Source organism: Artemia franciscana, chromosome 21, assembly GCF_032884065.1.
Source record: "Artemia franciscana chromosome 21, ASM3288406v1, whole genome shotgun sequence".
In the NCBI taxonomy this organism is placed as follows: domain Eukaryota; kingdom Metazoa; phylum Arthropoda; class Branchiopoda; order Anostraca; family Artemiidae; genus Artemia; species Artemia franciscana.
Window position 1 is genome coordinate 33,483,159 of NC_088883.1, and position 12,008 is coordinate 33,495,166.

The following is a 12,008-nucleotide window of genomic DNA, read 5'->3' on the forward strand; positions in this document are numbered from 1 at the left end:
GATTTGGAGGTCCACAGAGGGCCGATTTCATAGTATTTTGGCAAGGGGCAGCTTCGGTACTCATGTGAGCACCAGTACATCTGGAGTATTTTGCAGGGTTTTTGCACGACTTAGCTGCATGGCCAAAAGACTGGTGTTTATGCTAACGCATGGGTAGGAACTTGTATACTGGTAATGACAATTTTCATAATAAGAAACAGGGAGGTGATTGAATTGCCCTCTTTAGGCTCTATTTTGAATCAAAATTTAACTTAAATGACTGACTTGTTCCTATAAAGGACGCTGCTAGACACCCTGTAACTATATTACGGATATATTACGGACCTCTTCTTCGGTAGTCTCGGAGGGGACATGGCACACAATGTCAAAGAATGAAGGGCATTTAACACAGGTTTCAAAAGGTTATTAATATATGAACAAATGAGTTTGCCAGATGTTTATCATTAACCAATAATTTCCAATCTTTCTTATGGGGCTTTAGTTCAGGTATACTAGACGCATAGCTATGACAGATGATATCAAGAAAAACTTTGCGGGCTGAAGTGTAGAGCAATTTCTTAGGAGAGTTTTTCAGGATAAGTGTATAAGAAGGCCTTGTAGTCAGGCAGCTAGGAAAAGGAACTTCCCATTCACTGATGGAAGCTGAGTTGTGATTAGAAGCGTCAAAGTTATCAAACTTACCATAAAGCTCATTTACCTTTCTAGATAGAGACGCTGTTATTTCTCCTGGGATCATTGGAACTTCATCAAGCTGAAAGACGACAAAGCAGGGGAGCCATGACAATTTTTCATCACTTGGTTTGAAAACTTTTAGCAAATCTAACACGAAAATATAACAGTTCGAAACAGGGATGAAGTGCCATGGAAAGGCAGTGTGGTCTTCGAAGTTATCTAAATCTAACACATTGTTTGCTTCTTTGTGGTAGGATTCCCTTGAGTGGAAGTTCCAGTGACAATCTACATTATTTTGTTGCATCACTAATTGCAACGTTGTCATAAAATTCTGATGCTATTTTCACAATATCATCACTGTGGTTTTCAGCTCGGTACGCACAAAACCAGAAGAACAATGGGGCGTTAAAATAATTTAATCCGACATCATGCTAGTCAAAGGAATATCCAGGAATCAATTCAGTCTCAGAGCCAAGTTCGTTATCGCTAGTGGGTATATGTTATTAAAGGTCACTGAATTAATATATAAAACTAGGTCAGGATTATATTTCACTGTTGTGAAATGATAAATCAGTTCACTTATGAAAAACTCACAGATTTAATAATGTTCATGAGATATCCGGTTTCAAGATGTTTGTACTTTGGTTTCTGAAGCGAAAATATAGTACCACATCCACTTCAACACGCCCTAAAATTTTAAACCTCTTGACTTTAGCTATTCCTGAGATACTCCGGATATGCCCTATTGACACAACCTGATAAAAACTTTTTCTTGCAAATGTAATACTGTACGAAAGCACTTTCTACAATCTGGATAAAAAATTGCCTTTTTAACTATAGTATTACCCTTTCAAATTTCCCCAAGAGTTTAAACTTAATACGCTTTTTTTCCAGAGATACTCCATTTACACCATTTTCAAAACCTAGTTGCACTTAAACCATTTTGGTATCGTTTAATAGCACTAGTAGTTTGATGGTAATAACTCTTGGCTTAAAAGTTGAAATGAAAAAAAAAACAGTCTTTCATTGCTTTTGTTGATTCTTAGGCACAATGTGAGTCTTCTTTTGATAATTATTTTCCATGTTATCTCTTTTCAAAAAGTGGCCATCCGTCAATGTATGTCTGCCTCCAGACGTAGGAAAAACTTTCCATTAAGATTGCCAGCATGTTAAGGCAAGGCCGCTCAGTTGCTCCGGACATATTCAATTGTATTGAAGGCCATGTAATGACTAATACTACCTGAAATTGGCTACTCCTTGCTTTGAGTGAACTTTAGGACGAAGCAGCCAGAACCAGACCATCCATGAACTGGAAACACGACAAAAGCCATGATTTTGCAGCGAAAGTCTCACACCAACAAATAAAATTATTGCATAGCCAGAAACAAAGTGGAAGTGGTTCACCATGTCACTTACTTCGGTTCCATTATATCTTCGTAAGACTTCATTGTCCGTAAAGTTGTTCTCCACCTGGTCAATACCTCGGCCTCTTTGGTAGAATGATTCATGTTTGGAAGAAGCCGATGATCAAACTAACAGCCAAACTGAAAATCCTTTGAGCCTCTGTTGTTCCATCCTGATACACTGGAGCTGAGACTTGCACCTGCAACTGCAGCTTTCTAAAGCCTTCTCAATATTATGCAATAAAATTGGGTCTGGAAAATTGAGGGAGTCCACTGGATATACTTTCTCAGTGTTTGCCACCTGCAAAGTATAACTTCCAAGTGGCACTTTTTAAACAAAGCTGCCAGCGGACCCTTCAATGGTTCAGTCATCTTCTTGGACTACCTTCTGATGCTCAGGTTTGATACACACAGGAGTGGCTAGAAACAGCCAAGAAAATGGCCCAAGTTCCAATGTAATGACAGTCTCGAAAATATCCAGGATCAGGCTGAAATTTCAATTTCAGACGAAAAGGCCCTTGGTGATAACCGCCGCATGTTGAAAACAGTGTGATGCCACCACACTAACGTTATGAACTCCACCCTAGTATAACGATTAAGTATGTATTAAGTTTAGTAGCAGTTTATTTCAATGGTAGTAGTAGTCATCGTGGCAGCAGCAGCAATGGTAGTAGATACCGTCTTTGTGGCGGTAGTAGAAGTTGTAGTAGTACGTTAAATAGTTTCCCAAATTCTTGTTTTAAATAAATAAAGTGTCTCATGTCATAAACGGATGACATATAAACGGTTGGCACTCATCGTTCATGGAAGAAGTTAGTTTTGTTGGCTCTTCTTTCTCCATTATTGCACTTTCTGTGAATGTTGATAAGTGTGAGTTCCTCTCTTTTAATGTTGAGGCTTTTTCAAAATCACTGCTTGGTTGTCAAAATTTTCTATAAATGTTGTTGAATCTATTAAATGGTTGGGAATCTTAATTACAAATGACAGACGGCCATTTTCTTTGCATGCAGTTTCAGGTGCAAAGTTTAAGCTCCAGGCTATGTGTTCAAAAATTGCAGCTAACAAAAATGAATAATTGAAACCGTAAGGCATTAGTGAAACTTTACTTGACCTACGACAATCATTGTGTCTTTTCTTTATCTGCTAATTATCCTCCAAAAGATATTCAAGCTCTCTGCTCAGCGTATTTTCGATATTTGAGTTTTCACTCTATTTACCACCCCAGTATAAGATAAGATAAATTATACAGACTTTTAATACTTCTGATACAACGATAAAACTGGCCATGTTACATGAGAAGTTATCCGAGTCTGCTATTTCAAAGTTTCAGCCATTTAATGATCTTGTCCCAGTTGATATTTTTATGTTCCATTTTCGTGCCTTTTTTTTCTTGAAGTTCAATATCCCACAGTTGTATAATTGTTTAAAATGGATTAAAAATAAATTATTATTGCTACCATCGTTTGGATAACAAGGAAGATTGATTTTGTTAGGTTAGAACTATGACGGTACTAAAACGATTTAAGACATGATGGCTAAGAGATTAGGAGTAAGTTATTGAAGATTATGAATATTATTTCAGAAACATGGGAAGTACCAGGCAATTTTAAGAAAATTCTAATTAAACCCCTCTTTAAAAAGGTGATAAGCACTAGTGGGGAAATTATAGAGGCATTGATCTTGTTTCAATAAAATGAAAATTACTTAGCATGGTGATGCTTTTTAGGCCTAGAGATGCTGTAGATGAAGTTTTAAGGGAGGTGTACTGTATTCTTAGCAGCGTTAGATGGTCCGTCGACCGAATTATTAACAGAGGCGTAAAACAAAGTAGGTTCTATTAGCGTTTATATAGATTATTTTGATGGAATTTGTCTTAAGGAGCACAGCAGGGACAATGGAAGAACATAGAATTAAATGGGGAAGCAATACCTAGCTAGACTTAGACTATGCTGATGGTGCAAGCATCCTGGATAAAAATGTTAGCAAAATGAACAACAATGAAAAAATTTTGCTAGTTCAGCGTGCAAGAAAAAGTTTTAAAGTTAATTTTAAGATTAATGACTTGCAAAGAATAGGAATGAAAGAAGGTGAAAGAGTGATTTTGGGTGAAGAAAAGCTTCATCAAGTGGACCACCTCACCTTCCCTAGGTAGCACTTTTAGTAAGAACAGAGGATGCTGGGAAGATTTTACCTGAGAACAGCAAAAGACCAGGGTTTTTTCACAGCTGAAATATGTTTAGAGGAATAGGAATAAGTGTGTGAACCAAGAATAGGATATTGAAAACTACAGTGACGACATTGAACAAGTATGGCTCTGAAGCTTTGGCGTTTTGAAAAACGGAGGAAGAGCTGCTAGATTTTTCTTCCCAAAGAAAGAAGGGTTGATACGGCCAGGACACGTTCTTTTGATTAAAGATGACATACTTCCACAGATTGACGATGTCGGCCAATCATTTAGGGGAAAAGAATAGAGGGCCGTCGTTGATAAATATAGTCATGTAGACTTAATACATGAAATTGTAGTGCGAGATTATTTGACATTCTAGAGTAAATACATTTGCTTTTAGTCGTTTTTCTCATATTTAACAGGTTGAAGAAATAATAAGATTCACTATTTAAAAAAAAATCTTTGACTTACCCGCGTAAACGACGGCTGAAATTGTGCCACGTTCTTGGGGAGGTATCCATTTTGCTAACAGAGGGTGCATGCATGGAAAACTTGGACCCTAGAAACATATTAAAAATTTTGCTACTTTCTTTCTTCTATAGGTTCTATGATTATCTTTGTTCTATGACCATCTATTTTAGTTCTGCCCTAGGAATGACGCATTCACGGATGATAGATAGGCTTATCTATTAACAAATAAATAGATTGTTTTTTTATACAATCCTTAAAAGGGCTGATGTCAGATTTGCCTCTCACTCAATCAGACTATCTGTCTTGGATTTTTTCTAAAATTTTACCCGCACCTATTTGATTTTAATTCAAAATCAACGGAAAGTCAGCCACAAACACAAGACAGAAACACAAAAGGTCAACTAAGTATTGGTCAACCAATATTTAATTCAAATTTTGTTAGCCCAACTGGCTTTTTCTACAATTTTCCAATCACAACTACTTGATTTTGACTCAAAATCAACGGACAGACAACCACAAGACCCAAACACAGACGGTCAACTGAAAATTGGTCAACTAATATTAAATTCACTTTTTGTTTGCCCATCTATCTTAGCTTATAACTGTGGTCACTCGCCTAACGCTATCGATATACAGGCCGTTTTAGGCTTTGGACAATTTTTTCCCTTGCAATTCCAGGAAACTTGTTGGTCTACCAATATCGAAATAAGTTCTTATTAGTGCAAATGTCTAAGCTTATGAATTGAATCAATCACCATGCCTGACACTCATTATGGATAGACTTAAGTTGGCAATGGACGCTTGTTTGCCCGTCATTCCACGCAAATTAACGGTACTGTGTCAATTCTAAATTCTTGATCAACCTATGACCATTGGTAGGAGTTCCTTGTTTACTTCTCATTCCAGGGAATTTAACGGTCCTATGTCCATTTTAAATTCTGGGTCAACCTGCTTGAGACTCTAGGCTGGCAGGCTATTCCAAAAGCTAGCAAGAGTTACCTTTACTAGCCTTCTAAAAGCTTACTGGCCGTGAACTTTCTCTTTTTTGTTGTCTTGTATTTTCTCAAAACGTCATATATAACTAGTGTCGTCTTTGAACTTAATTATTATTGCAGTAAATTGCCAGATTATATTTTATATATGTACCAAAGGATTAATATATCATTGCACATAAGAACCCCCGATATGAAACTAGCCAAATATTCCCACACTGTTTGGAAGTGTGTGCAGTATTAAACATCAATTAAGTATGGCACAAGGTATAAATATTGTATACGAACAATATCCTCTAAACAGGCAAATGATTCTGAGAGCAATTCTTTGCTTTCTTTTTAGAAAATTTCCAACAGACAATATTTCTATATAATGTTTATTTTAAATAATTTCAAACTTAAAAAATGTATAAATACAAATAAAAAAAATGGATAAAAGTAAAGAGAAAGTTGAAACTCCAAACGAAGGGAATTTACTGCTTGTTGATTTACGCAACATATTTTGAAAAACTGTTTCGGCTATATCATCCTGTGATATTGTCCCATTTTTGCAGAATTCTGAAGAACTAGCGCTTAAATGAAAACTAAGCTTTCATTAGTTTTTGGAAAAGTGATTGTGCCTCCTATATTGAGAAATATTATATTGCAATAGATCATTCCATGATGTACCCATTTATGTCCTTGCCTTAAAAAAATACTTAGAATAACGAGTTTAAGGAACAATTTCTAATGTTAAAAAGGGATTTATGTGAAAGCACATACAATATGTAACTTTTTCTCAGATCTTTTTGAGTAGTTTAAATGAGTTAAGACTAATAAAGCCTGTTAGAAAAAAATTAACTGATTTTTTTTTAAACTGGTGAATAACATGCTAATTTTTAATTGAATGTTGGCTCCGAGGTGCAATCTATTGATTGCAATAAATATAGTGAAATTCACTGCAGTACTATTTTATCCACAATGAAAAATTAACTATGGTATTCTGGCCGTGCACGAGTGAAGAAGTGTGGATAGTTGAGCAGTAGTTTAATCTTATTATGTAGGTTTGGAGGATTCATCTCATCAAACTGTTAAAGTAGATTTAAGATACTTTCTACCCTGTTTAGTCTTTATTATTAAATTTGTTTCCTAGAAAAGGGAAGTTTCCCGTTGTAACTTAAGGTGGTGAAGGTCGTTCCACTTCATAAAGGCTCTGTGATGTGTTTCCGATGAATAGGCTATGTTAGGTCTCTTAAATGAAATAGTCGTTTTGTTTTCCTACGCAGTGTGGTGTTTCTTATGCTCTGTACTGGGCTTATTACTTCATCTAGTTTACGTTGACATGATGCACTTTTATTGGCAGGATGTATTTATTTCACAGGATGTATTTTATTCGCAGGTTGTATTTGTGGGCGACACTGAAATAACAATGTCAGCAAAATCATTTGATGATTTAAAAGAAAAAGCTAACACTGCTCTCTAAGGACAGGAAGCGTTTACGAGTTTGTTTGCTGTGCGTGAATATTGAGAGAACGTTTTAGTTGACATTCCGTGGAGTTAGTGATTCTGTCAATGCAAAACAATAAAGTCTTATTGTGTGGAAAACCTGTTGTACAAATATATTCGCTACGATACACTGGCTTCCATCCTGTTTTTAATTACATAAAAAAAAACTAGTTTTTTTAACTGAAAGTAAGGAGCGACATTAAAACTTAAAACGAACAGAAATTACTCCGTATATGAAATGGGTTGTCCCCTCCGCAATCCCTCGCTCTTTACGCTAAAGCTTTTAATTGTATTAAAAAGCAGAATTGTGGCAAAGAGTCAAACTTTAGCGTAAAGAGCGAGGGATTGCGGAGGGGACAACCCATTTCATATACGGAGTAATTTCTGTTCGTTTTAAGTTTTAATGTCGCTCCTTACTTTCAGTTAAAAAAACTAGTTTTTTTTATGTAATTTCTGAACGTTTTTGAATTAATGCATGTTTGATTTTGGCTCTCCACACATAAATTATTAAAATGAAATTTGCATATTAATTCCTTTTTTGGCTAAATGGCTTTCTCTTAGTTTTGATAAGACGATTTTGAGAAATAAGGGATGGGAAAGGAGGCCTAGTTGCAATGCAATTTTTCGGTTACATAAAAAGGCAACTATAAATTTTTATTTTTAACGAATTTTTCTATTAGTAAAAAATATACGTAACTTAAGAATTATCTTACGTAACAAACTTTTATATTCTTTAATTTTTATTATGTATATGAGAGGGTTTGTACCCTCGTTAATACCTCGTTCTTTACACTAAATCGCAAGTTTTGTCCCAATTCTTTAAGAATGACCCCTGAATCAGAAAGGCCGTAGAATGAATAGTTGAAATTACTAAAAATACTATAGCATAAAGAGCGAGGTATTTATCTCCTCCTAAATACCTCGCTCTTTATGCTAAAGTATTTTTAGAACCCCTCACATGCGTAATAATCTCTGTTCGTTTTAAGTTTCAATGCTACTCTTTACTTTCAATTGAAAAAAAAAAATTCCATGTTTATTTTTTCATTGTTTTTTTATAATAATTTTAGAAAATCCTGCGCCCTTTTCATTGAATTTCTGTTCCCCCATGACACATTTCTCCATGGAAAGATCCTCCCACATAGCCCCCTCCCCTCAGCCGAACCCCCAAAACCAAAAAAAAATCCCCTGAAACCGACTGTACACTTCCCAATAACCATTATTATATGTAAACACTGGTCGAAGTTTGTAAGTTGCAGCCCCACCACCAGGGACTTTGGGGGAGTAAGTCATTCCCAAAGACATAGTTATTATGGTTTTTGACTATGCGGAACAAAATGGCTATCTCAAAATTTTTATCTGTTGACTTTGGAGAAAAAATGAGCGTGGGAGGGGGCCTAGGTGCCCTCCAATTTTTTTGGTCACTTAAAAAGGGCACTAGAACTTTTCATTTCCGTTAGAATGTTGCCTCTTGCGACATTCTAGGACCACTTGGTCGATACGATGACCCCTGGGAAAAAAAAAAAAAAAAACAAAAAAAAAAAAAAAACAAATAAACACGCACCCGTGATTTGTCTTCTGGCAAAAAATTCAAAATTCCACATTTTTGTAGATAGGAGCTTGAAACTTCTACAGTAAGGTTCTCTGATACGCTGAATCTGATGGTGTCATCTTCGTTAAGATCCTACGACTTTTAGGGGGCGTTTCCCCCTATTTTCCTAAATAAGGCAAATTTTCTCAGGCTCGTAACTTTTGATGGGTAAGACTAAACTTGATGAAACTTATATATTTAAAATCAGCATTAAAATGCGATTCTTTTGATGTAGCTATTGATATCAAAATTCAATTTTTTAGAGTTTTGGTTACTATTGAGCCGGATCGCTCCTTACTACAGTTCGTTACCACGAACTGTTTGATCTTTTGTTGAGAGAGAGAAAGATAGGTTTATTAATATAAATAAAAAAACAAGCAAATGGCCCGAAGCAAAGCTGGTTTGGACTTACAACCCCAATACACATACAAATAAAAACAATACAAAAAAGGAGAGTAAAATAAAAAAAAGAAAATAAAAGAAAAAGAAAAAAGAAAAAAATTCATTTACCCTGCATTTCGATTAATATGGGACTACACTTCTAAAAAGACAAAAAAAAAAAAAAAAAAAAAAAAAAAAAAAAAAAAAAAAAAAAAAAAAACCACTTGACCAGCATCGCATAGAATAAAACCAACATCTTGGCTCCACTTGACGTCCACTCAACTATCAAAACCATAAATATTAAGGCAAAATAGCTTGGATTTACACCGAAACTCATAAAATTATTCATGTTTCTTAAAGTCGTAAGTAAAAGATTCCATGCATGGGGTCCTAGACGCCGAATAAAAAATTGAGATCTACGGATAATGGCAAGCGGACGACAAATTATATTGGACTGTCTCGTAAAATGTGTATGAATACCACTTCCTAATTGAAACATACTTTTAAAACATATTTGTAAACAATTTTGAAGATATTTATACATAAGCAGGCATCGATATAAAGTAACGAGTCCTGCTAAAGGCAAGATTTTGCAGTCTATATACTTCTTTTGTAACGAGTCTTTAAAACCAACACCGCATAACACTCGAAGTGCTTTATTTTGCGAAACTCGAAAATGATGGAAATTAGAGGGGAATGTACTACCCCAGACAGTACAACAATATAGCAAATAAGTAATAATACAGTGTTCTTAAAATATCCCTTGGGAAAATATACTTCAACTTTCTTAAAATGTCAACATTCCTAGTGCGTTTAAGACTAATATAATCTATATGTTCTCTAAAACTAAGATATTAATAAGTTAAAACCCCTAGATATTTTGTACAATTTATTCTTAAAATACTCATATCAGCAAAATCAAGTCTGTCAATACAAGGATAATAAATTTGAGCTCCTACAATACAATTAAAAGCAAGATTTACTACAATTCAGATCTAACTTATTAAACTTCATCCACAAGCCACAGAGCTAATACGACTCAACAGCTGAATTCCTGTTTTTGGAGCCAATGTTAAATGAGTGTCATCCGTAAAGCTGTGGACTATAACTTTTTCCCCGTCACATCCAAAGTCAATGTCATACGAAATCATATTAAAAGCTCTGTATAAATCATTTATAAAAACTAAAAATAACAGGGTACCAGGAACAGATCCTTGAGATACTCCAAATTTAACATTACAAACTGAAGAACATCCCCCAGTTGTACATATTGAGTTCTTTCCTTTAAAAACGAGGACGGTAATTGGAGAAATGGTCCTCTAAAACCGCAATTTACTAATTCGGTATTGAGTATAAAATACTCAACACAGTCGAAAGCTTTTACAATGTCAAGAAAAACAAAAGTGACTTTCACACCTTTATCCAACGCATCACTCACAAAAGTTGTCAAAAATAAAATAGCATGCTCATTAGATAAACCAATCGGAAAACCATATTGATTTGGACTAAAAAATGACTTACTCTCCAAAAATCAAACCATTCTTTTAACTATTAATTTTTTAAACAATCTGGATACTGCTTTTAATTAAGAAATGGGCATATAATTTCCTAGTACATTTTTATTCCCACCTTTATAAACAGGAATAACTTATGCAATTTTAAAACCACTTGGAAATACTCCAGTCCTAAAACATTCATTAAATAAATACACTAAAGGACCGGAAATAACAGGGTAAATATACTTAAAAGTTTTAACTGTTACAAAATCAGAGCCTGAAACTCCCATTTTTATATTTTTCAATGTTTCAGAAAGCTCAGAAGCATTGATTGGCTTTAAATATGCTGAAACATCACTTATATTCACTAAATATTTTTTAAACTACGTTTGTGCACCTAACTATACTTTGAACTAAATCCTTCCCCACATTAGCAAAATGACGGCAAATTCTATCAGCAATTGTATTATTATTATTATTATGTATACCCTCAGGAAATATAGCATCATAATTAGGACTTACGACGGAACCAATAATTTATCATATTTTTCTATGGTTTTATTCACAAGATTTAAATTGATTAAGGTAGTAATCAGCTTTGGCTTTACGAAGTAGTGTATTTAACTGGGTACTATAAATCTTATATTCTGTTTTGTCACTTACACTATTGTTAGGCACACACATTTTGAACAAATACATTCTACTAATAACAGCCTTTAAAAGAGCACGAGTATTCCATGGTTTCCTTGGAGTTTCTCTACAATGAGTTACACTTTTTAATCAACTAGTGAACTATTTATAATTGAATGCCAATTTTGAAACTTAGCATTAATATCTAGTTCTTCACTATTTAAAAATTTAAAATTACATTTCTCTAACATTCCTTCACAATTATTATTTTAATTATTATAGCAATATTATTTCCCAAAAATTACACGCGGCTTAGTACTTCTCAAAGACTGAAGTAAATTCTCCCGGAATATACTCTTCGCACGATATATATAGCAATCATCTACCCTTATATATTAAATGAATGTGTATGTGGAGCAGCAACTTTTCCGCTAATTACAAGTATGTGCAAGTGCTACAAAATAAAGCAGCAAGAACAATTGGGAAGTGTGTAAAAAATATGAAAGACTCCAGTGCATTCTTCAAGTCTCTATGCTTACGTGTTATGGTTTGTGTTGAAAAGATAATCGACTTTCAAGCGACGAAATTTGTGCATAATTGTGTGTATAATCTTGTCCCGGAAACTTTTAAAGAGTTTTACCGTTTCAGAAGTTCTTTTCAAGATCGTGACACAATCAGCTGTGATAACTTGACTGTGGAGAATAGAAATAGTGTGATATATAG

At 34.5% G+C, this 12,008-nt stretch overlaps 1 protein-coding gene and 1 long non-coding RNA gene across 2 annotated transcripts in view; one reads left to right on the forward strand and one right to left on the reverse strand.

The window, feature by feature from the left end:
* Window positions 1-12,008, forward strand: part of LOC136040961 (uncharacterized) — a 289,351-nt gene that overhangs the window by 100,993 nt on the left and 176,350 nt on the right. The gene's annotated exons all lie outside the window — the stretch shown is intronic.
* LOC136040956 (putative inorganic phosphate cotransporter) overlaps window positions 1-12,008 on the reverse strand; it is a 105,372-nt gene that overhangs the window by 75,633 nt on the left and 17,731 nt on the right. Inside the window, exon 4 of the mRNA XM_065725409.1 lies at window positions 4,714-4,801. Coding sequence (XP_065581481.1) covers window positions 4,714-4,801 — 88 coding nt within the window. The remainder of the gene's footprint in view (window positions 1-4,713; window positions 4,802-12,008) is intronic.